This window comes from Galleria mellonella, unplaced genomic scaffold (assembly GCF_026898425.1).
Source record: "Galleria mellonella isolate WM207_F2 unplaced genomic scaffold, CSIRO_AGI_GalMel_v1 utg116, whole genome shotgun sequence".
Classification (NCBI taxonomy): Eukaryota; Metazoa; Arthropoda; class Insecta; order Lepidoptera; family Pyralidae; genus Galleria; species Galleria mellonella.
In genome coordinates, this window is record NW_026441978.1 from 3,997,657 (window position 1) to 4,024,971 (window position 27,315).

General features: G+C 30.7%; 2 protein-coding genes across 4 annotated transcripts in view; one reads left to right on the forward strand and one right to left on the reverse strand.

Annotated features, from left to right (window-relative positions):
• Nucleotides 1–27,315, reverse strand: part of LOC113512928 (adenylosuccinate lyase) — a 48,796-nt gene that overhangs the window by 20,351 nt on the left and 1,130 nt on the right. The gene's annotated exons all lie outside the window — the stretch shown is intronic.
• Nucleotides 1,742–26,917, forward strand: LOC113512938 (uncharacterized). Of its 3 annotated transcripts, none has more exons than XM_031909344.2 (6): nucleotides 1,742–2,302; nucleotides 17,355–17,525; nucleotides 19,678–19,783; nucleotides 23,043–23,174; nucleotides 23,409–23,450; nucleotides 24,148–26,917. In XM_031909344.2, exons 2-6 carry the CDS (start codon nucleotides 17,394–17,396, stop codon nucleotides 24,291–24,293), a joined length of 558 nt encoding a protein of 185 aa, XP_031765204.1. In that variant the 5' UTR covers nucleotides 1,742–2,302; nucleotides 17,355–17,393; the 3' UTR covers nucleotides 24,294–26,917. The 3 variants fall into 3 exon arrangements, with proteins under 3 accessions (XP_031765204.1, XP_031765203.1, XP_031765205.1); XM_031909343.2 differs by lacking the exon at nucleotides 1,742–2,302 and adding an exon at nucleotides 11,488–11,683; XM_031909345.2 differs by lacking the exons at nucleotides 1,742–2,302; nucleotides 23,409–23,450 and adding an exon at nucleotides 11,490–11,683.

Here is a 27,315-nt window from a genome sequence, read left to right on the forward strand (position 1 = left end):
TATATATATATATATATATATATATATATATATATATATATATATATATAATCTTTATATTCTGGATATTTAATTTAATATAATTTCGATTTTACTCTCCAAAATGGAGCAACTTCGATTGTTACTAAATTAATTTAAATTATAGTAATTTCATTTTTTTTTTATTTAATATAACGAAAATAATAAAATATACCTACAGATGGATAACGAGATATATCATAGACACACTAGATTTCAAATATTAGAATTTAGAACATCAAGAAATAGAATTTGTTCTATAAAGGAAAACAGCTGTTGCTTATAAAAAGAATAATTAAAACCGGTTTAAGATTAACGATAATATTGCTTAATGTAAGACCAATAAAAATACAGACGAAATGAAAATTCTAAAATGCCATTCCATAAATATTTTATTATATACCTGATCATGTATTCACATGACTAAACTCTATCTTTACAATTAAAAGTTTAACTAAAATATTACATATGTACAGAAATCCAAACACTAAATTTATAGTAGTTCTGACTTAAATATATTGTAAATTTGGTTCATTCTAGTTCTTACTATAATGATTTCTCTGTAATATTGGTATTAGAGATAGATAAGTAATGATGCTTCAGAGCCCCCATTATGTGACGTTTGTTTAAAGTCATGTTTTAATGAATCACTAATGGTGGCATATTGAGGAAAAAGATACAAAAGTAATATGTTATGGTACGTCATGAGTTTGTAAAGTTCTATCTTGGTGCATATTGCATGTAATAAGAAATGAGTTCCCATTCAATTGTAAAGTTCTTACGATAAATATTTTTTTATTATTATTGATATAGCCGATTTGATAAACTTTATTTTGCCATCACGATCGTCACTTTTTCTTATATTCCGAACTTACAAACATTTAGGGTTATTCTGAAACATAAATGTTAGTTAGTTCCTGGCACTCTTACAGCGTAATCGCAATTGTCAAGATTTGATGTTTTTATATATAAAGATTAGGAATCCCGAATGGTCCCGAAACTGGTCGAATATTCCCGAATAAATTACACGTTAATTAAACTGGTAGTTATTATATTGAAATACGTGTGTATGAAGTATTTACGATATAAGGCATATACTTTTTCATGACAACGCATAAGGGATACCATGAGGAGTACAGTATTAAATTATATTACATGGCTTGTACTCTGTAATATTATTGAGAGGACCGTCACCTTGTTTGCCAATCTAACTACAATAAAACAAAAAAAATTTACCTCTGTCCCATTCGTGTACCAGAGGGAGACTTTGTACAAAGGTCGATTGCTTGGGTACCTCTATCCTATTCGTGTTTCAACCGTGAAGCAGTTGTGTATGCATGGCTGTGTTTCGGTTATGGCGTGAATTTACAGGGTACAGAGGAATAATATCCGAGTCCTCAGTATCATGGGCGAAATAGTATACTCTATTATGTCCATGGTACTGCTCATGTCTACAGGTGACGGTTACCACTTTCCATCAGGTGGACCGTCAGCTTGTTTGCCATTCTAAGCTGTATAAAAAAAAGGGGGATGAGAACCAATTATGAAAACTAAATCAAATGAATGATACCTTTGTAACACATTTAGATTTTACTACTGGGTCAGTCCCTGGTTACTTATTAACACAGCAGGGGGAAATAACTGAATCATTATCTAGGGTCAATGCAAGTAAAATTAACAGGTCATGGGTTAAATCGTTAAATGAGATCTCCTTGCCTCGTTCAGTAGTCATTAGTTCTATAACGGCCGAGTAGGAGTGTCCGACGAACCCTATTATTGTTTACAATAAAACTATATATTAATTACCATATTTCTCTATACAGAGAAAAAAATTGTGGGTTATCTTGCTATTAGTATAGTAACAGGACACGAGGTGCTGAAAAACCTTCTCATTTATAGAATTGAAAGCGTCCTACAAACCTATTTTAATTGTTAGTGTTTTATCACTTTTTTTTTAATTGAGAAATTCACGCAAAGGTAAAACATTTCAAAAAATAGATTTATTAGACATTTTCATGAATAAGGGGGTGAGAAGTAGAATAATATCTCGAGTCTTCCAAAATACTGTGCTCTCATTTTTCGAAAAATTGATGAGTGGTTAATACAGTATTTTGTTTTTTTAATTAAATTATAATAATCGTCGTTATACTGTTACAAAGTGGAATCGTTCGTCGAAGGCGGATTCTTTGTATTTGGCCAGCTGGTCACAATATCGCCGAGATCAAAAGAGTTTCTTTGCGAACTGGATTTAGAAGCCGCCACCATTGCGCCGTTAACGGACAGCGTAAGTTTTTTATTTTTTATTGTAATGATTTCAAAATTAAAAAATATAAAATAAAAGAAATATTATAATTAAGTGATAAATGTGACACGATACAATCCACTTATAAGGACCATTTTTATTACGACGGCGGACCATGATTTCAGTTTTATTTCCCATAAATTTTTTATTTATCTTTATTTATATATTTTTTTATTATATGTAATAGTAAACATGAATATAGTGGAACTAATTAGTTAGTAAATAATATTCTTTATTGTATAAAATTATGTCTGTTCAAAAATAAAAAAAAATATATTCGGGAATTTTAGTCATATTTGAAATGTAAGAAAATATGGGAAATATTTTTCAACTGATTTCGAAAAAAAGAGGTTCTTAATTCGGATTTTTTATTCAGGTCAAATAACAAACCTCGAAACATCGTCAATTTAAAAAAAATATTTTTTATGTGAAAGTTTCAGATAAAATATATATATATATATATATATATATATATATAAACAACTTTCAGATTGATCCCATAGATTTTTTTTAATCAAAATCGCTTAAGTAATTTACTTTTTAATCGAAATACCATAATTACCATAATATACATAATAGTTTTAGCATAATTGGAGCCTTCTTAATGTGGAATATTTTTTTTTATATTCTTACAATTTCTAATGGTTTGATTAAGAATCTAAGGAAAAGAAAAATATATAAACAACTATTAGGTCCGCTAGTTAAGGCTACTTATTAATAAATATTAATTACGTGCTAAATAACATCTCCATACATATTCACATTTTTAATGCAAGCCGTTGTGTGACGGTAATAAAAGTACAGTGACTAGCATAGTAACTGGTAACTGCAACTTTCCATTGAAATTGCGATGACCATTGCTGGTTTTACGTGTGATGCGATTCCATCGAGACCTTACGACTGATAGAGGTATAGAATAAAGAATATACTACGAAAATAATACATTTATAACTGGACGATTTCGGTATCTAGGAGATATATAAAGTAAATTGATATGGGTGTTTTATTTAGGGCAATAGAAGTTATAATTTTTAGTATTTTTGTCTTTTGACATCATGCAAAAACTACTGTACCAAATTAGGCGCGGTTTTCATATTAGTTTCACGGAGAGTTTACATTTAAATTAAGTGTATGTTATATATCTTAAAACGCCATCTAGAATTGGTTACCTACTTTAAAAATCTACGCGTAAAAAGTTGCGAGCAAAAACTTAAAAAAAGATACTTTTTACTAATATTATAAATGAGAAAATCGGTTTTTTTACCAGTTACTCCAGTTTGTTACTCCTTAGAATGAAATTAGGTATTCACTATATGGGATAGGAAAGGTCATAGGATACTTTTATCCCAGTCACACGGACGAAATCGCGGGTAAAAGCTGATAATGAAAACATGGCAAAACGCAATGCGTGCTACGAGTTAGCCGCGTCAACGCACTCCGTATGTACCAGCATTGTGTGTGAGCTGCCGACTGGAATTTGTTTTGGTCCAGCGTAGTACTGAGTACCGTTGTTTGTTGAATGAATACAGGTTGTACAGAAGTAGTGTTATTTCACAGTCGTTTCGGTGTAAGTACTTCATTACTTTTTAAACGACTTCCTAAACGAGGTAAACGAAGTAATGTCTAAATTTTTTATGGCTATAATGACATCTTTTAATGGATGATAACTGTATGGTAACCCCACTAGAATTATCTGTATACGATGGCGGAGCAGCGATGAGGATTGATTGGTGAGGATAAAGGTAGATAAGTTAGCTCGTTGTCACGATTTCATCAGAAATATATACCAAGATTTTCAGCAAAAGTTCACTAAAAATTTTTAAAAATCTTCACCATCCTATATTATGTGATTATGTCGCCAATTTTAAGCTAATTTTCACAATAACTATATAATAAATAAGGTAACATAATACACGAGAGTAGTGTTGGATTCATATTAATTTTATAGGGATTAAAGTTGCGTTTTTCTTGCGGATCTAAAAACTGTTGCGAAGCAAAATCTACTTGTAGACTCACAATTTTCCGTTCTTAATTTAAATATTTTCTATCCAATATGTCAACGAAGCGTTTATCAGCGTGTACACGTTATGTATCCATGATTGTTGTAAGGGGCTTAGCCCCTTACAAAAAGTACAAACAACCGATGATCGACCACTTTCGTTTATTTCAATAGATATTTTAGACCGTCTATTTTACTTACTCTTTGTCCTTTAACTTGCACTCTATCCCTAAATATACCAGGCATCCCGCCACCCATAACAAATAGCGAGGACGGAATGTCTGAATATATGAACTTTAACTAAAAAAGAAAATACATATCTTCTCCGTTCCTGATTTCGGGTTGGACAACAGACAATTCTGGGATAGGCACCTCCCCCCCTTCACTATTACGCCTATATTGAAGTGTTTTTTGGCGAAAGAAAATAAACTTGTGACTAAGTTCTTATTTCTTGGTGAATCTTTCCTTGTTTTCGATATTCTGATTCTTGCCACCAGTATTTGACAATTTCTTACGCCCTACGCCCAAATTATTGTAAAATTTTATAGAATTATAAATAAATAATTTATTCTATTTTTCTGCAAAGAACACGATTAGCCGCGATAGAGGTTATTTACCTCTATCTCTTCCTAGTCTATGGTCAGTGTTGATGGGTCGCGCGTGCATAGAACTCATTAACTGTAGGACGGTAAGGGACTCGCTATTAGCATAAAAAGTAGGTGGCTCTCTTGACAGTTCAGTTATTTAGTGACTTTAAATCACTTGGTAATAGCTGTGAGTAGTTTTTAATGCGATTTTCATATTATACGGCGTATAGCTTTATAATAGATGCGATTTTGTCATTTCAAAACGCCTAATGAACTTTCACTATCCATTCTTTTACATAGTTTTGACAGCTCGACTTCTCATACGACTTTGTAGTTGCATTGGTTTAACACACTTCCCTATGTTTCGATGTTAATGCTTTCGACATTTGGTCCACAACGAACAATAGGTATCTTGGATTAATTAATAGTGGTATTATTTATCTTAATTTACGTGTGTCAAACTAAATTCCATTATTTGCTATTCTACCTTTGATTCGGGGGCTTATTAACTTTACTAAGTAACTTGAATATACAAATAGATTAATTATAAATTAAAAATTGTGAAGAGAAATAAATCGATTATTATTATTATAAATATAGGTAAATAGTTTATTTTAACTTCAATTAATTCACTAAATAGGCCATATATGTGATTACAATGCGTCCAAATAAATAAAGATATTACCTTAGTTTTCGCGTGGTTTATACTATATCCAGTAAAGGGGATAGTGTCATTTGGACAAATATAGGTCAGAGTAACAACCTTCGTGAACGCACCCCCGACCACTGCAGGAGTTTTGGCGCCAAAACTGGCGCCACAATGGCGGCGTCGCGTGGCGCTCTGCACGTTTGGCTGGCTGTGTATAAACTAAACCGGGACGCTATGCGATCAATCCCAGATATGTAGTTGTACTTTTCGAATTATGAAGTACAACTGTTTAAAATTGACATAATCGTTTTGCAAATTAATAATATCGATGTGGCATTAATTCAAAAGGAAACAATATATTTAAGAAATAAACTTGAACAGACTTGAACGTTTAGCTTTTTAGTTTGTACAGGTTTAGTGAATATTTTAATGATTATAACAAACTACGTATTCATGAAATTTTGTTAAGTTTAATGTACTTTACTCAGGAAATCCATACAGATTTTGACACTACCGTTATGAGCTCTTTATTTATATGAACTATCTAGATTGCGTGTTGTAAACAAAATTTATATGTCAGAATCGAAGAAAACATCGAAGCAGAACACAATTTTTATATATTAATATAAAATTTCCATATGTGTATGGAAATTGTAATAGGTATAATTTTTTGATAAACAAACCTTGTATTATATCCTAAACTATAGAATTAGTCCGGGTGCGCGTGAGTAAGTAACCGCCACCGGAACAATGCCCCATACTGCCTAATAACATTTGCCGTGAGCACAAAGACGTATTGTTCCAATCATTGTATGTGCATGTATCCTTAGTTATAATGGCTGCTTCGTAAATGGTATAAACAGCACGTTTAAATGCAGTGTGGGAGCAATAAAAATATTTCGAACCCACCAAAAATTATGTTTGAAAAGAATAGAGACTTTGTTCCGTGTTCAAATTAAAATTTTAAAATAATTTAGTAAATAAAAAAAAAATATCTAAACATTGACAATAAGTGTTTGTTTAATTTTTAACAAGTTATTAGATTGTGGCGTATATATATTGTATATATTACAAACCTTTATATATAACTAAACCTTTTGAATTTCTGTAGAAAAATAAATTATGAATAACAGAGCGTATGCGAGGTTGCGCGCGCAGTATAAATTGCAAATTGTCGTTTTTTTTAAATATATAGACGTTTAAATATTGGATTAAATATTTTACTTACTCATTTCTCATAAGCTGATTCTCGTTTCATTAGCTCGGATTCAGGATATAGCGTAAAATAATAAAGTCGAATTTCAAATTTACTTTTTTTTAGTAATAAATAAATAATTCTTTTAAAAATAAGTAAGGTTTGCTTTTGAAAACTGTATAATACTGTAGGAATTTACTTATATTTTATAAAATTATTCCATTAAAAGGTTTATTGCATTAATTTTGTCGTAAATTTTCCTGTAATTTAAATTTACGGAGAATTTCAATATTAAATGAAAACGGAGACTGAAATTCGTCATTGTCTATGCGTGACTAACTGAAATCCTGATTTCAGTTTTGTTTTCAACGTAATTTATTTTATTACTCATAAAATGAATAATATAAAATAAATATAAAAGAGAGAATATAAAAAATAAAAATCAGAAAACACATTATTTATAAATTTATAATTTTTTTGGAGACAAGATCTATTTCGTTTTTGTTATATCTATATCGTTTGTGTTTTATAAGAAACGGGAATTAGTTATTTAAAATATTATATATCATGCATTGGAGTATTAAACGAACTATTACTTGAATTGAATTTACTTATATTTCTCTGTTTTTAGTCCCTAGTTTTTGTGGATATGGCCTTTATGACGACCATGGAACAAGCGCGTGCGCAAGGCCATAGCGTCATTATATGCATGGTTTACTGTGCTTTATTATTGAACTGTAGCAATTCACACTTGACAATACCTTGAAAAAATACTAGTCGAAACTCTTCACATAAATAAATATGACAGTGACAGATGTAGAATTATCAGTTTTCATTGTCTATGGTACATTTTTTTTAAATGAATGATGATAGAATGGTAACCTCGTCTGCACTAACGGTATACGCTAGCGGGGTACCAGTGAAATTTGATAGGTAAGAATGAAAACTTAGCCCTTCATAATGAATTCACTTGGAATAGAACACGATGGTTTCCAGGGGGAATCGCGAGAAGGTCGACCTGTTAGGATGTATTGCTAGCAAAAGGGCTACTAATTCCCATTATTAACAATCCCTTCTCCCTCCATGACTATGGTATTGTGTACATTGTACATAGATAAGAATTCAAATGGATGTTGCAACGATTAGTACTGTAGGTGTCAGTTTTGGTTCATACTTAGGCTAGATTTCGGATCTACAATTCGAAAAGAATACAGTTTTTAAATTAATATAAATATGTAGAAATTCTGAATACTTCTTTTACTTTGAATACCGATTTACTTTCAAAAATAGTTTACACAATTTTTTTTGGAAATTTTGTTTAATTTTAGTTTGAAATGATAAACATAATAAATTTAGATAAAAAAGATTAAATATTCCAAAAAATAAAAAAAAGGTTATTTAAGAAACGAATGGCGACAATATAAAAATACATTTTTACGTATCTAATGTTTCAGCTTTATAACGATTCACAATCGTCACGTACTGAGATATCACTGCGAGTGTCGTGCGTGTGCGCACTGCTCATATTATGCAGTTATGCTGCACGCTGGCTTCTAGACCGGAAAACGCTAGAAAGTGGCTTTTCAATTTTCGAATAGCTACATAATAAACGATAGCCGATTCATCCTGTGTATGCGAGTTAATTGTTGACAAGAAAACTGTAGTTAATTTAATGAATTTTAAGTGCGGTAGTTAGGAAACTTTAGCCAATGTTACATAAAGAAACAATGATCGTACTCACGTTACGGGCTTATATAGATAGAGCATTGAGTCTCAAAAACAGGTAAATTTTTTATCAGCTAATTGTCAAATTAGCTGACTTGTTTTTTTATCAGTGTTCCATATACTTACGCACACAATGTATCTTGACCTATCTACCTATATTTAATTATTTAATAAATAAAATGAGTTTTTACGCATTAAAAATATGCTAAAATTGTAAAATAAAATAAAATAAATATTGTTTCTATATTTATATTTATATAATATAAATATATATATAAATATAAATATAGAAACCACTCATAACTATATATATTACGCAAAATTGTATGAAAAAGTTGACTCGCTTTTCTCGAAGCATTTTTATATGTTAGAGACACTATATAATTTAAGGTTACGGGATACTATGTATATACATAGGTTTTTTTTATGGATTTAAATGGAATGGTAACCCCGCCTGCGCTAACGGTATACGATGGTGGGCCACCAGTGAAGGGTGATAGATGAGAATAAAAACAGCCCAGTTAGCCCATCATGATGAATTCAACAGGAATTCACCAATTCCAGGGGGAACCGCGAGGAGGTCGACCTGGTTGAGTATATTGCTAGGAATGGGATTTTTAGTGTCCATTATTAACAATCCCTTCCCCCCTGTATATACTTAGTTGTTCAACAACGCACAGCGTAAGTAATCGAACGCGGAATATGACGCAAGACATCCCTATCTTCAGTAGAATGCTGTTACTACGTCACTATAAACAGTATTTGGAAAATACGTAATGTTATGAAACTTCGCGTATGTAGTTACTTTTCCTTACGTGACATGAAATTATTAAATCGAAAATTAAATATTTTAGTACAATTTAATGTGAAATCGTTACATTTAACACAAAAATAATTTTGAATATATTAAATTGAGTGCTTTTCTAACAAAACTGAAAATTGTTCATCTAGTGTAGAATTCCTCCTTTTTTAACTGTTTTATTACAACTATTTTTTATTATTATTAGAAACTATCTTTCGCCCGCGTCTTTGCATGGCCGGGACATATATACTGACAGCGGTGTAAAGTAGCCTCCTACCCATATAGTACGGATTGTGGTAACCCATCCTAGCACGAGCAAGTCATTTGCACACAAGCAAATGTTACGACGTAATTATTACGAATTTATTAATAGACACACACACGATTATATTATTCACGATGCCACAACGACTAGGCGTCGTAAAATATGAAATGAAACAGCCTACCTCTACTGGTTCTGTTCAATTATTGCCCAAATTAAATGTTTCGCAACACTGATGGGGTTTTGAACCCGTTGATAGTCAATTAGTTTAGATATAAACTATTATTGAACTATCATAACGGTTTCAAAAATAGAACATATTGCTCTACAAATTCTTTTTTTTTATACAACTTAGAATGGCAAACAAGCTGACGGCCCACCTGATGGAAAGTGGTAACCGTCGTCTATAGACATGAGCAGTACCATGGACATAACAGAGTATACTGTTTCGCCCTTGATACCCCCCATGCGTTGCCTTAGACTCAGGTGTTATTCCTCTGCACCCAGTAAATTCACGCCATATCCCACCTTTCAAACCGAAACACAGCCATGCAAACACAACTGCTTCACGGTTAAAACACGAATGGGACAAAGGTACCCAAGCAATCGACTTTTGTACAAAGTCTCCCTCTGGTAATTCACAAACAAAATATCCAATAGTTTTATACACATTCAAATGTGCCACTCATATATTACTTTTTACGTGTAAAGAAGTAACCTCAAGCACTTATAAGCGACTACAAAATGGAAGAAAATACGTCTGTATTTTCTGTTTGAGTACGTCACGAGATATCTTTACTAATTCGAAACTAATTTGACAATATTTTTAGTAACAGATGCTTACTCCTTTATTCCTTTATAAATTAATCCATCACTTAATATAATGGCATCATATTAATTTTATGACAATTAAAGTAGCTGTATTATATATAGTTTAAGATTTTGCTGCTCCACGGCTTTAAGGGAAATGGAAAGAAAGTACTTAAACTGAAATACTGGTGCATATAATTATCCCACATGATTGAGACAAAAAAACCAATGTCCTTCTAAATATCAATAATTACGTGCATGCTAAATTTTACAAAGATTGTCTGAGGCGTTAGAGCACTAGGAAATCACTTACGATAAAAAAAAAAAAAAAAAAAAAAAACACTCAAGTCATTCAATAAGAACTGATCAATATAAATGATTCTTTTCGATTAGCTTTCAAAGGTACGAATACTAAAAATATCTCAAGACATTTTTTTTTCACAATGTGGGAGATCGATTCGACTTAGTCGAATGAATTTCTAAATTACTAAACTACCTATTTATATACTTTATTGCACACGTAAATAATATGTACAAATACATGGTAGTACAAAACAAATGTACAAAGGTGAGCTTATTTCTACAAAAGTTTTCTTCCAAGCAAATACAAAGTGGAAACCTACTTATTTTCAACATAGAAATTATTTTACTTTTATTTATTTATTTATACTTTATTGTATACACTGAAAATATATAAAAATATCTTTACGCATAAAAATATTTTAATATACATATATACTTATATATTTAATCTATAGTATATAGATTGAAAATTAATAAAGAAAGTCTTATAATTTACGATATGTTTTTACTTTAATTTTAAAAAACAAATTTACTACTTAAATTTTAATATAATTAAATAATAATAATATGAATATGGGTATGAATAATTAATTAATATCAATAATTATTACTAATAAAATGTGTCATAATTTTACAATGAATGAAAATTTACTCACTTGCCATACAATTATTACCTATTACGCTACCGGCCCTACGTTTTCCCGGCCATTCTAACTTGATACCCTATGTCCCCTTCACTATGAACTGTGACGACGACAGAAGGGAGGAAATAACAGCTGTCAGAGATCATTAGGTTCTTTCTAATAAGCTATAGAGGAACGGTAGTCTTCGTCGCAACGATAGTCGCTTCGTGTCGTACACAGAACGCACTCGTTCCCCACTGAGCTTAGTGAACACATCGCATCGTATCCGAACGCGCCATAAATTAAATTTCGAATTAAAAGTGGAAGTGTATTAAAATAAAAAGAAATATTGTGCTCCTAAAATTGAAAGTGCTACCGTTGGAAAGGAGTTTGAATTAATTGTCTTTGGTGAGATATTTTTTATTGCATTTAATATAAATAAATAAATAACCAGGTCAAACGAGCTTCCTTCTTAGTGAGGTTTTTAATGTTCGAAGCTAAATAGTTTCTTGGGTAATTAATGTAATAATTCATAGAAAAAAACAAAACAAAAACGACATACTACGTATTTGAATATTTTAAAACAGGCACTTTTTTTTTAATTTAGTCAGATATGTCCTGGCCCGCGTAATTCGAACAAAGATATTTGTTCGAATTACGCGGGCCATATTACATATTATATAATTGAAAATGGTAATTTAACATTATAAATGATTACATTTTTATGATACCTATTAATATGGATATTTTAGACAGACGCATTTTATAAATATTCGTACAATATAAATATCCATATTAGAAGACTACTGTGTTTTGTTGATACTTTTAGATGATTGCATAGATATATACGATTAATAAACGGCAGTGTCAACTCTCAAATAACGTAAGATATTGTTTATTTTAAAATGAGAATGTAAAGGAATAATTGACTCGAATAAAAGACAATCTGTTAATGTCCAACAGCAATATATAATAAACAAATAAAAAAATCGATAATTTGATGGAACGCTTCGCTTTGTTGCTAAATTCATTGAGAGAGTGTGATATCAACAAAATTTTGTTACTTTTTCAATAATTATTCTATAGAAGTAGACTATAGTGATTACTTGCTCTGTGGATATCTCTCTATCCAACATCAAACTTTGGCCTTTTTGAAGCCGTCGAAGCTGCTACACCAGCGCAGTTGCGGTCTCCCGAATTGGAAATATTATATTATCTATTTATAGAAGCAAATGTATTGACTTATTTAGAGTGGCTGTAACCATTATCAATTTTGGAATGTTAAGTAAGAATGTTAGTAATTTATCCTGCTTAAATAAAATAGGCCTGTATTTAATAATTCAGCAATTAATAAATATAAATAATGTGTTGGAATGTGCTGAGTGGTGACCATTTTGGTCGCATAATTCCTAATTAGGTATTAGTTTATTTTAGTATTTCCTTTTTCTTTAAGTTTATAATTGTTTATGTCTTAGTTGTAACTGTTATTGTTATGCGCCAAATATATTTTTTTTCCTTTCTTTCTTGTTATGTTACTTGTTAATTATTGTGACAGAGGTCAGCGATTTGTTGGTTTCGGAACTAAACAACAATGACATAAATTATTGAATTATGGCAAAAATAAGAGAAACGTAAAAACCAATATCAAATGTAGATGCCAGGAAAGTCCTCATAAACTTTAATAAATTTAATAATTCAAGTGTACAGTATAAGCAAGTTTGAATAAAATAATTTGGATATTTATCACTCAATTATGGATGAACGAATTTCGGTGATATTTGGTACACAGATAGAGTCTATATTAACATACTCGATTAGGTAGTTTTTACGTTACGTTGCGAGTCACAAATATTAAATAAATGGCAATACTAAGTTAAAATAATATTCGTATGTTGACTATATAATTATAGACGATGTTTTAAGATGGATTTTTAAAGGCGATTCTTAATTCGACTGTATTTTTATTTTTCAATATTTTTATCAGCAGTATTCACTATTGCATTATCACAACATTTAATGTATATTATACAAAAAATATGCATATAGCATATAGTCTCTATGGGCAGAGGGCCTGGCAAATTAAATAATTCATTTAATAAATTAATTATTGCCTAATGTACCTTGTCGTATTTAAGCCGGATACTTTTATAATACGATTATTATAATGGCAACACAATGGTGGAGATCTTCGCCATATCAGAACCGATTTTGATAATTATTTTTACAATTAAATGCACGCAACGCCAGGTCCCACGCAGTAATTATGAGTAGGTGGATCCGAATTCTTTTTATAACGGGACGCGTTAAGATTATAATTAATGTAATTGGGAGAGGAAAGACAATGGTAACTATGTGCGTAGGCAGAATAACTTGAATATGATCCATACGATTTGGTCTGAGAAGGAAGTGGAAATATAGAAGGGATGTCAAATCCTAATTATCATTTTACAACTGACAACTCCGTCAGGAGGTGAAAAATAAAAAAAAATATATATATACAACCGAATTGGGAACCCCTTCTTGATAAAGTCAATTGAAAAAAATGTACAGTTTAATAGTTTGTTAAAACTGTTCGTTTCTTATAAATTACATATTTGTAACGCATTTTCATTAAAAACATTCATTAACTTATAGTTAACTTACTAGTATAGCAATTTATTGTACAATTACTTCAACTTAGGTACATTGCTATAACATCCGTGAAAAAGTGGTTATAATAGTTTCGTACTGGTTCTAAATCCAAGTTTTCCAACTAATCGACGGTTCTAGTATAACAGTTGTATTAATTGCAGTTAACGAGTTACATATAGCTAAATCAAAGCATTAAGCTAGTACAGTAATAACTTTAAATTAATATTTATTAATCTTTACCCGCGACTTTGTTCGTATTAGGGGAGTATATTGATCGAATGTCTTTCTCCATCCCAATTACAATGTATAATCAAATTTCATGACGATTGGTCGAGTTCTTAAAGCGACAAGAGGTAACAAACAAGCTTATTTACATTTATAAATGAGGGTAGCAAGTTGGAACTTATCATTAAAGATGTTTTTACGATTTAGACATAGTGAATCTAAGTCTAAATCGTCTATTACTCTCATTAATATGCTTCAAATATTGCATAGATAAAAAACATGTAACTTTTAGAATGTTATTTACAACCTATCTTAGATTATAGACTACATATGATACTATAGACAATAAACAATGGAAATGTAATTCAATTAGTAAAATCTAGAAAAATGTCACATAAATCATTATAGTTTCACCGTTCTACGAAAAAATCAACAAACATTTATTGGAAAGTGGACGGCGCGGCGGCGTGCGTGCACAGTGCGTTCCGTTCCACTGATTGGCATTCAGTTTATGATTTATGTACAGGTACGATTGGCCTGTGATCTATGCTTTTCTAATATTGATACTTATCATGTATATACTTTTGGGGAATAACGTTAATTTAATTTTAATATATTACTGAGGAAAATTATAATAAAACATATTTCATCTAAATCTATTTACTGTATTATTCATAAAAGTAAAATTTTTAATGAACCCGTTTTTCGGTTACCTTTATTTATTTCTTTTAAATGTTGCCTAAGTCTAATCACGCGCCAAAATTAATTTAAGCACGTCAATCAACATTTGGTATATAAAGTAGCTACGATAGCAGTAAAAAAAGATTTGATTTTAAATTTCATTTCACGTAATGCAAAAAAAAAAGGAATTAAATAGTATTAGGTCCGTGTCACTTTGAAAAAAAAAAAAATACTTGCATGATATCTATGAAACCAGTGCCTTAAATGTGAAATGTTTACATCAAAAATCAGCTTGGTCTTTTATGATACCTATTGATACCAATATTATGGACAGATACAATAAAAATATTTATACGATATATTAATTTATTTTCCTTTATATTATTTTTTCCTCTGGTGATCTCTTCTAGACCTAGTTAATATAAGGACATTACAGACTATTTAAATACAGTAGGGATTGTTTATTACATCAAAAATATTAGTGTTATAGTCTTAGTTCAAAATTTAAATATCTAGGTACTAAAAACGTAGATTTCAAGACACATATAAATTCAAATTCTCTTGTTCAATAACAAAATGTTTTTAAAACTACGGAAATATATAAGTAAATGTGGAAAGTAAAGTTTAATCTAAATATTAGTGTATAGTCGGTAATCAAAACCTGTTTACCGTCGAAAATCTAGGTACTTATTCGCACCTAAACAGATTTGTAGCGTTGTTAACAAAACGCAAACCCAAATTCTTGAAAACATCAAAGAAAATCTGATAATTGGCATTGATTTTAGTGACTGACAAACAATATTGATTGGTTACAATTTTTAATTTGAAGCTCGTAAAATGGGAAATATTCCGATTTTGAATATTTGCAAAGTGAATGTTTTATTGAGATATTTATATATGTGCATGTTACAGTAGTAACACTAACTTACTTTTTAAATTTTAATAAATTATTATTAAAAACAGTTTCTCGTGGTTTTACCACCGCAAATTTTTATATAAAGTATCCTATGTTTTAAGTTAGGATGTAACCTGCGTACTAAAATTCATTTAGATATGTTTAACCGTTTGAGTACTGGAGGGAAAGGAATTGCTAGTAATGGGGTTAATTAGCCCCATTACTAGCAATATACCCTGTCAGATCGACCTCCAGGTGATCACCCCTGGAAACCATGGTTAATTTTAGTTGAATTCGTCAAGATGGGCTAACTAACCTGCATTTATCCTCATCTATCATCTCCCACTGGTCCACCACCAGCGTATACCGATAGCACAGGCTGGGTCGCCATTCCATTATCACCCATTAAAAAAACCGTTTGAGTAACAAATATAAAGTAGATAAATGTTTACGAAACATCAGGTTGCATAAAAAAAATCATTTATTTAAAAAATTCTGTTTAAATCTTAAGAAATATCTCAAAATAATATATTGCAGAATTGTAGTACTTTAAAAATCCTAGTAAATTTAATAGTAAATTGTACGCTTGTGAAGTTGCTGGTCCTGAATAGATAAATATATTTCTCGAAAAATGACAAAATGTAAACATAGCATTATGTTGTTTGGTAATGTAGTAGCAGATTAATATACATATTTAAACTGAATGGACTACCTAGTCCAGTGTCTAGTGATGAATCATGATAACTCCATGATAATGAGCCTGTTCAATGTGGCCATTGTAGTTAGTACTGACTGATGATTCTATGTCGGCACGTGAATATTAAAGTGACTCATTTAAACCACCTTCGAGATACAACAAAACACACATAGTACTACAAAATCATTTAGCAGTGTACGCTGAGTATAGATCTCCCTTTGATATACGAATAACTTTAAACACTTATTCTAGATTGTTCTTCTCTTGTATTTTATGTAAGAGCCATCAAAAAGAGGATCTTACGTTCTGGGGATAAAATTATGAGAGAACAGATGAACAGACCCATACATACATTCCAGTGAAAATCATCAAATCCTATTTGCTTCGCCGTAGTCGAGTAAAAAGTGGTAACATTTTTCTATGCAATTCAGAATGGCAAACAATTTGATGATCCACTTGATGGGAAGTGGTAACAATCGCCTATAGACATGAACACCATGAACATAACAGAAAATACTGTGTCGCCCATGATAACCCTCATGCGTTTCCATTAATGATGATTAAAGAGTTATGCCTCTATATATGTAATTTCACTGCCATATTCCTCCCTTCAAATCGAAACAATGCTATGCAAACATAATTACTTCACGGCAGAAACATAAATGGCATCCAAGCAAACGACTTTTAAAGTCTTCGTCTAGTGTCCTTGTTTTGTTGGTTGTTCTTTCGGTCTGTATGAATACGGGATGAACAAATATTTTTTTACACACGAAAATCGAATATTATTACTATTTGAATCCATTAGTTAGTACTACTTAATAATATGAAATGATCTGTGCTATCAGTATACAACATCAAAACAGGTCACTTGGCCCATCATGGTGAATTCACCCTGAATTAACTGATCTATACCCTCTACATCTATTTTAAAATATTTAATTAATATCCAGGTGTCGGAGTACGGGGGCGGAGCGCGGGTTGTGTGGGCCATGTCGGCGGGCGACAGAGAAGCGGAGGCTCAGGCCAAGAAGGGCGAGGAGGGGACTGCGTCAGACCGGGACAGCCGGGTGGCGGCTGCCGTCAACCAGCACTGGTGTGTGGGGCTCAGGGCTATCGAACTGGTAAGTATGATGTGCATTTATAAACGACTATCAATATGGGACTTATTTTTTTAAGTTCATATAATGAAAACATGACGCAGACGACTTACTTGATGGAAAGTAGTTGGTAATCAACGCCTGTAGACGTGAAAGCAGCATGGACGTTATAGAATAGGATGTGGCACCCATTGTACTCCTCATGCGTTACTATTTTACTATAGTTTCACTACTCTGTAATTTCACTGCCATAACCCACCCTTCAAATCGAAGCACAATCATGCTAGTACAGCTGCTTCACGGCATACATGCCATAAACAAATAGCAAACTTGTAAAAACTTGACACGTTTAGGTCATGTGATTACAAATTAACCTGTTTTGTCTATGCTTTTAGTGCCAATTTGCAGTGCAACTCAATTTAATCTATGAAATTCAAGATTTAAGCCTTTTTATGCGATTATATCTGTGACGTGTTAAAACATTCATTTCAAATATTAAAAAAAAATTAAAAAAGTAGATATTGCTACATGAGTTTATTTAGAAAATTAACTGTAATTTTTTTTTATTTCATTACATTGACTGAAACTACAATTTAATCAATATCTAATTAGATATTCAGAGAGAAATGCAGCTGACCGGTGTACTAGGGGGGAAAAGCCTTGATGGCATTATCAAGAACGATCATTAAAGTATAGGTATATAGTTTAATTTGCCCTTCAGAGGTTGCGATATACCTATCATATATCTAATGAAAATTCATATGAAGCTTTTTTTAGAATAATGTGCAGATTCTGTACTATGATATCTATGGTTACCACTTTCCATCAGTTAAGACGTCAGCTTGTTTGCCATTCCGCTCTGCATAAAAACATAGAATAGAAATACTGAAAAAATTGTCAGTTGTTAATTAATGTTATGGTGTTTTAGGGATAGATTAATGTATTATTATTAAATAGATAAGGCAGTATAAATCTACTATGCAAGAATTTGTCACAATATTGTACACCGCTCTACCCGCTGACATAGATGTTCTTTTCCACTTCGAATTTGCTGAAAGAGAACTCTTTTAGAGTTAAGCTCGCCTTTGCAGAGTTACTTACCTCTGTCATATTTTTTAAATATTATTAATGTATACGACAAAGTATAAATAAGTAAATACTTACTAATAGTATAAATGTGAAAGCAAATCTGATTCTTTGTCATCTCTTGCTGTCATTACGGTAATACCAATCGTCATGAAATTAGATATACATTTTGTACTTGGAGAAGGACACAAAATATAAAGTGGACAATGTCATGAGTAAAAAAGTTGCACTCTAAAAACTGGTAATCCATTGTAGGGACGCATCTCATTCATGCATCAACACACACACATTGATACATGCACTTTAAACTTTATGGCCGGTTGAATACATTCAACTCGATAATTTTAGATGAAGTATTCAACAAGTCTATGATAGATAGCACATAAAAATAAATGTTAACCACATTAAACAATTTATTTTCATCTAAGTAAGTACATGTGAAAGTGAAAACTAACCTATAGTGGCTAAGGAAAGAGTCTTTGAAGTTGGAAAATTACTTTGCGGTGTCTAGGAATATCGGCATCATGACTAGTGAAAATGGCGTCACTAGACTTTCACTGAAATAATATTGTTGATCATAGACTATTTGATATTTTTTTTCTTCTATTTTATACACGTACGTGACTTTTGTTAGCTATGTTGAAATTATCTAAAAACTGTTGAAAGTTAGAGAAAGGAGGATACAATTTAAAAATAAACATAATGAGAAACTAATCACGAGTTCTAATGACTGTCTCCATTTCGTACATTTCTTTTGGTAATTACTTATCTACTTTTTTTTTCATTAGCATAGCAAAAACAAAGTATGATGAGGAAGCGAGTATTTTAAAATGAAATTTAGTGAAAAAGAAAGTTTCAAGAATTTGTAATATTTTTATAGTGGGCATACTCACTTATGCCAATAGTACACAATGGCCCCTCTGACGAAGAATGAAATAAGAATGAAGTCAGGTCAGCGATGATTTCCAGGGGAACCTCGTGATGACCATTTGACAGGACATATTGCTAGCAAAGAGATCATTACTCCTCTTCTCCACTTTTAACTTCGGTATATTAATATTGAATAATATATCAATCTATTGTTTTACAGATTATCGCCATTATAGCGACCGGCCTGATGATTGGCGCCCTCCACAATCCAAGAGTGGTACAATCGGACCATCAACATATTGCTCTTATATATTCTGCTTATTCGAGTAAGTCAAATTGCTTCCTACCATAATTATTAATAGACAAAGACTTTTTCTATAACAAGATATTAGCTTACTATTAATATTCTGATCAAACGGCCTGGTATAGCGTTTTAATTGGAGTTTTGCTTCTATTTCATAGATACCTAATAAAATTGATGTAGGTTTTTTTCTTTTGAGGAGAAAAATTATTTGTTGTGTATGTTTTTTGAAAGAAATGGTTGTATTTCGATAAAATAAAGTCACAAAACCTTATATTCGATTTTCACACGAGCGTCTTTTTTGCGGCTTTGCAGCTATTGTATCTTATATAAGGAATTATGGTTAGGAACAGTTCAAAACATTTGGATTTATTATTAACAATATTTAAGGTAGCTTTCCTTTTTATACAAATATAGAGGCACCTCCGATTTAAAAAAAAATCAATAGAAATGATTACAAAGCCATCTTCCGTTATTAACACAATCGGGTATCAACACCAGTCCATGACCTAATTGTCACAATGGATTTTAGTTCTAATCTTCCAATTTACGGACGATTGTTACCGAGTTGATCGATTCATGGTCGATTTACTGGTATATAGAAATACAAATATTTTATGGAACCTACTAATTGTAATTTTTTTAATTACTATATTTCGAGTGTCATTTCAAAAATCTGGCTGTTTTGGTTTTAAGAATGGGAAAAGTCCATGACATTACAGAGTACGAGGTTTAAAATATTAGTCCTTAGGAATGGTAAAATATGATTTTTTTTTTATTATACAACAGAATGGCAAACAAGCTGACGGCCCACCTGATGGAAAGTGGTAGCCGTCGCCTATAGACATGAGCAGTACCTAGGACATAACAGAGTATACTGTTTCGCCCATGATACCCCCATGCGTTGCCATTTCTGAGGACTCAGATATTATTCCTGTACCCTGTGAATTCACGCCATATCCCACCCTTCAAACCGAAACACAGCCATGCAAACACAACTGCTTCACGGTAAAAACACGAATGGGACAGAGGTACCCAAGCAATCGACTTTTGTACAAAATCTCCCTCTGTTATGGACGTCATAGTGTACCGTGATGTGTGCACCTTTTTGTGCGTGACAGTTGCCATTTTCCGTCAGATAAACGTGCTTGCTTGTATGTCCTAGTTGCATGAAAAATTACTTCTTTGTTAATTTTGTGTTACTGTATTTAAATTTTCAATTTTTTAAATTATTGTAGTTTATTAGTATTGTAGTTGGTTGCTAGATGTAACAAAATGTCTTCGTTGATGTGGCTAGCTACCATACGTCTTATATGTCTGTTTTGGAATCCTGCAATGAGGAGGGGGGCGTTGATATCATCGTTTTTCAATAATATTGTAACCAATGTTTTTGTTCCAAATAAATAATAATAATAATTATTATTAATTGTAATTGTAGAATTTGAAATTCATTTTAGTTTAATTATGTGCATTTATTACTAAATAAACAGTTATGTCTTACATGGTGTGGACACTACATATACATATGTATACAATACATATGTATTGGAACTATTAGTCTTTAACTAAAATTAATTAACTTTTTAAATCTTTAATTAACCTACGAGCGACGCGTTTGAGTATTCTGTCACTACTGACTATAGGTAGTGTACTTATTGTATTTTATTATAATAATTAACTTTTAATTTAGCATGTCATTATTTTAGATGTTGAGTCACATCAGAGTACTTTGTTTCTTAGTTTTCTTGTTTATATTTCTTCTGTTTAACGATTCTAAATTAGGTACGGTAAACTACTTACATTGTTACGAATTGGACGGTTCAAATATTTATCCGTTGGAAGTTTCTTTTTTTTTTTTTTTGTTGTTGTTGTTGTTAGTTTCTTGTCATCGTCTGTGTTTGTACGGAACTTGAACGTCTCTCCTGTTTCAGAGGTAATTAAAATTAAAAAAAAATATTCCAGAAGATAATCTGGAAAGTTCTTAAGTAAGGGTAAAAGTTGATGATTAGATTTTTTTATTTATTTGTACATCTTTAATGTAACTCAAGTTTTATTTTTATGACTGTTTCTAAAAATCAGGAAAAGCCTTTTTTATTGCCCAGTGGAAATTTTCCTATTTGAAGATCCAGCAATTTAGGCTTTTATTGTTATTATGATTAAATAAAAAAATAAATAATTAATTTCTCTCCAATTTAGTTAATGCATGAACCTATGAACTACATTTTGATTGGAGTAAACTTGTGCCTGTCCTATATAGAAATGAACTAACGTGTTACATACAATGCTTTCCCTTCCGCGTTTTTGGGCGAAAGAAAAAAAAATCTTAGACTACCTGTCATCATTACAACAGCCGTTAACTATTCACTGCTGAACCTAGACCTACCTATAAGGGGGGTATTGCTAATAGTTGCCATGCTTGGCAGGCAGGTTGGAAAACGCTGTTAGGCTTTGGTGATGTTTAGAGAGGGACGTTGCTACCGATCCGTCGACCGTTAAGTTCCCTTAGTCGCTGTCGGAAAGGAAGGGATGGTCCATTTTACGTCGGGACCACACAGTATAGAATCAGATAAACTAGTTATGTTACTGTGCAACTGTGATAAATATCACGTTGTGGGACATGAAATATTTCTAAGGCGACTCCATAACAGTTTATTTACTCTCACATTAATATATAAAAAAATCTTTACGCTTTCTAAACTAAATCTTCAGTACAATACAATACAATGTGTTACGTCTACAGATATTATAAGTAGATATTAAATTTTATTTTCTTGTTATTAACTTATTAGGCAAACGTTCATTGTCCATAAAAAGAGAATACAAACGAATTATTTCGCAATGTACAATTTTAGAATCAATTTCACTTCTGCAATAACTGGAAAATTGGTTTCATTGAACTTGTGTGTGAAAGCGAAACTGTTGGCACCTTTTAAACGGTGAACCATAAACTAATTGCTATACCTACTCTAATCACCCTCTTGATTACAGATAAATAATAATACTTTTTTTTTGTTATTGTTTAGGTAGGCACTATTTTTAATCTATGTCCCTGACATAGATTAAAAATAGTACCTACCTTTTTCTCGTTTTAAAATGTGAAGTTAGGTAGTCTCGATTACATAGATAAGGACTATTCTTTATCTATGTAATATGACTAGCATTGTTTTTCTACGTAGATATATTGAATTGTGACTGACTAGCGAGATTTCTATAAACACGTCCTCTTTGATCAACCTCATAAATATAATTCTTTTTTCAATTGTAACAATTTATTCACTTTTTAGGTTTCATCATCATAACTGGGGTCCTTATCATCGCTAAGCTGTTTGGTGAGAATGCGGGTTGGAAAACTTCTATTGGTTTCTCAGTGTTGGGCGTAATCATGTTTACAGCAGCAGCAGCGGTCATTTTTTATGGTAAGTATACGACCTTATTACTCTATCTGTGACTAAATCCTGGATTATTTTAATTTAATTATTTGGAAGGCAAAGAAAACATAGCATGCTTATTACTACAAATTGAAAAGTGAAGACAAACACTTTGTTGTCGAATTATACACCTATGTTATAAAACACTTATATTTCTGTCTAATGTACACACATGCACATTTCACGCATACCTCTCTCGGAATTGAACCTGGACGCAAACAGATGTGATGCAAGAGCAAAATCAGTTTTATAACTACAACTACGGTTGGTAATCATTTAGTGATAACAGAACCTTGTAATTTAGAACCATATAACCTCATTATTTACGTATTATGACAAGTAGTTTTAGTCACGAATACTTTATATGCATGTCATTATCTATTCCATTTGTATGGTAAAACAATCCCCTGCTTCAGTAGATAGATATAAATACAGTCAATTTGAATTACTATCCTATTAGTCATAGCTAATTAATATGCATAGTGTATACAGAATAAAATAGGTTGTACCTATAACTGTATACTGTAGTACTTTTACCATTCTTATTTAGACAAAAGTAGTGTCAGTCATTAGAGACTTTTTTTTTTAATTTCTTAAGGCTTTGGCATATTTTATAGAAAATGCTGTTATGCCATCTTGCCTTTTTTAATTTTCCATATGTAGTAATTTCTGTTAAGTAATAAATTTTTAAAACATATTTCAATGTTTTAGAAAAATTTGCAATTTCTCGAAGAAGAACTATGTATTGAACTGATTTCAAAAAGGCAATTGTCAAGTCGATTATTATTAATAGGGTTGTTTTTTAAGTGTGTATTAATTGCGCTGTATGTATTAATATGATTTATTTATGTAGATATAGCGTACCATATAAATTGCTTTAAAATTCATTAGTCTATGTTCAGCATTTATGTGCAGATTTGCGTTGCAATTTTGACCTTGTGTCTTTTTTTCTTAATTACAGATTGGCATAGCTCGTATTACGCGAATCTACGTCCCAACAAGCAAGTTTACGATCTTCTAATTGCATCTGGGGTGTTCGCCGTTATAAATGCTGCCGTGTTTCTTGTACACGCATTCTTTACCTTCAGGAAGGAGGCCGACTATTAATATTTTGTATTTTAATTGTAACCATTTACGTTAAGATTCCTCTAATATGGTAAATAATAATATTTGTATGATTTGATCAAGCTCGGCTTTGGTTAATTTTTTTATGTATATTTTTTTATAATACGTAATTAAAACTAATAGTGTATTATTAAGTAATAATTTTATAAATAAAGACAAATGTTTATTAGACAGTATTGCTTTGTATATAATGCTTCAGATTGATTGTGTTGTCCTGCGGGTAGCTATGGGTTTCGGTATTTTGAAAAATTATAATATCTATTATGTATTAATTAATTTTAAGCTTGTTTGCCCTGCGCAGTAGCTAATGAGAAATAAATACACTATTATAAAAATATATTAATAATTGTAAAATCCACAATGCAGCTATGTTAAATACATTATTTAATTTTTTTAAGTTTTTGGCCGAATGTGCAAGTTTGAAAATAGTAGAAATAGACATTAGTAGCTTTTTTTTTAATATAATCCACATAAAAATGGGTAATAAAGAGGCAAAGGAAAGTGCTTTTACTTTTGAATGATTTGTAATTGTGAGTGTATGCTAGTTTTTAAGTTTTGTTTGTAATGTAATTATTACTAAAATCATTCCGCTGAGACCAAATTTATAATAGTATTAGGCGACCGCGTCGCAATTTTTTTTTTATTTATTAATCTTATTTGTAAATCAATATTTTGTTAATAATTTGAACGAAGTGACCACCGTTTCATTGATTTTAGAATTAGTTTTGTATTCTTCAGATTGCAACATAACGATCTCAATGATTTTTTTTTAATTCTAATTCGAGAACTTCATATGAGATACTTCCCTGTTTTTTTTTTTTTTATTTATTTGGTAACTTTAAATTGCAGGCCTATATTTTTTATATTCTGCTAGAAAATTCAATATTTTCAATATCATTGAGTTCGTGAAAAGCAATTTTTTTTATTTTATAGCTATTTGTTATAAGACATAACTTTTTTCAGATGTGATTGAACCTGTAAAACTCTTAAAATAAGTGTAGTATAAATCACAAGAAAAACAATAATATTCTTCTGTTAATTTTATCACATTTTGTTAATATGATGTATAGATGATTTGATAGGCACGTAAACATTGAAAATTAAATAAACTACCGACCCCGCAAATACCTAATTAACACAAAAATAAAATAGACGAGTACGACAATTTTAACTGTCTATTCCAGAGTGAAATAATTTTATAAGGCATATTTTTTAATCTGTGCTTTTAACAAAGTTTAAAAAAATATATTATATGAAAAAATTAAAATAATTGAATAAAAATGCTTAAATATCATATGCCTATCTATTTATCGTACCATTTAACGAACTGAACTCATTGTTAATTGTAATTATGTGTTAATTATATTTTAGTTATGTAAAATTAAAAAGGGAGAACCAAAGCAGTAATCAGTATCCGTCCAGAGGTAGTTAAGTTTCTTTCTTGCTGCTCTTTGTGTTCCTTTCCTGAATTTATGTTCTACTTAACATATTAAATACTTAATATTCAATTTTTTTCTATAATACTAAATTTATCTACTAACATATTTACAATTTTCAATTAATAAATATGTTATATATTATTATTTACAATTGCATAAATGTATACCTATTACCTCCTATTTCATAATTAATCCATAAGAAAGGAACGTAAATATAAAACCTATAAATATATTCAGCTCTAGAAGTATTCCACCTCTTTCATTCGAGCTAAATAATAAATAAGTATAATATAACACACTAATTGAGAACTAGGTTTAACACAGATTTACCCTTTTATGAATATTATGGTTACTTTATATCACAGTTAACCGTTTAAATATATTTTTATCAACATATTTAATAAATATAGGTATATTAATGTTATGACATTGCTTTAGTTAAAACATTTATTATTTATTAGATATAAGATTAAAACATTGCATGTGTTGTGAATGTAATTAAGAACATAATTATAATATTAATGTAATATTTAGACATGTATATAGCGATGAACGGATATAGTTGTGTATGTGTATTTGGCGCTAATGTTACCTTATATATACATCCTATTCGATCACAGTGAGGTACTCGCGTCGCAAACGAAAATTTCAGCAAAAAAAAACCTATTTGTCTCTAAATTAATTAGATTTTTGAAACGCCAATCAATTAAAAAAAAAAAATGCAATTCATTTGTAAATTGTAAGACAGATTAAAATTATTATTAAGATGGACAGACTTATGTCAATATTTATATGTTTAATATTTGTATGTTTAGCATATTAACATTTTCAAAATTGATTTAGGACAAGTAATATCATAGATAAGTTATCTAAAATTCATTGTGAAGAAATTTGAAGCAGGCTCTATTGATTGTATGTTGTAGATTGTTATAATGAAAAACTAACATAATTGTTCATACAATAATTACTAACTTAAGATGAAATAATAAGATGATACCTTTCTTCTTCTTGCAAACCATAAATTGATTTGTAAAATTGAAATTAAGTTACTTGTAAAATTAAGTTAATTTTGACACAATTTATATTAACTTGATTGGCCTTTTGAATATCATGTATTATTGTTTCATGTACCTACCCGTCGTAATGATAATAAATAATTTAAAATTACATTCTTATTTAATTTTATACATTATTTTATTCTACATAACTCAAGTAAATAATAAATGGTGTAGAAAAAAAACACATTCTTGTTGCCTACTGGTAACACAGTTTTGTTGCAGGAATGCAGGTCATTCAATTGATGTATGTGGCTCTGGTACATATTTTGTAGTGAAATATTGGGAAAACATGTTTTGCAGTAATGATTGATAGGTTGAATTAATGATGATGAATGTTAGAACAATTAATACATGGATATGAACAAGAAATTAACATAATTCGAAATAGTACTATTTTGGGGGTAATTCCTAACTTTGAAGTTCGAGCAAAAGAGGTGAGTAGAAAACATGATGGAGAGGTGTGACTGAACACTGGCTCTTTCATATACCTAATCTATACTTATATAG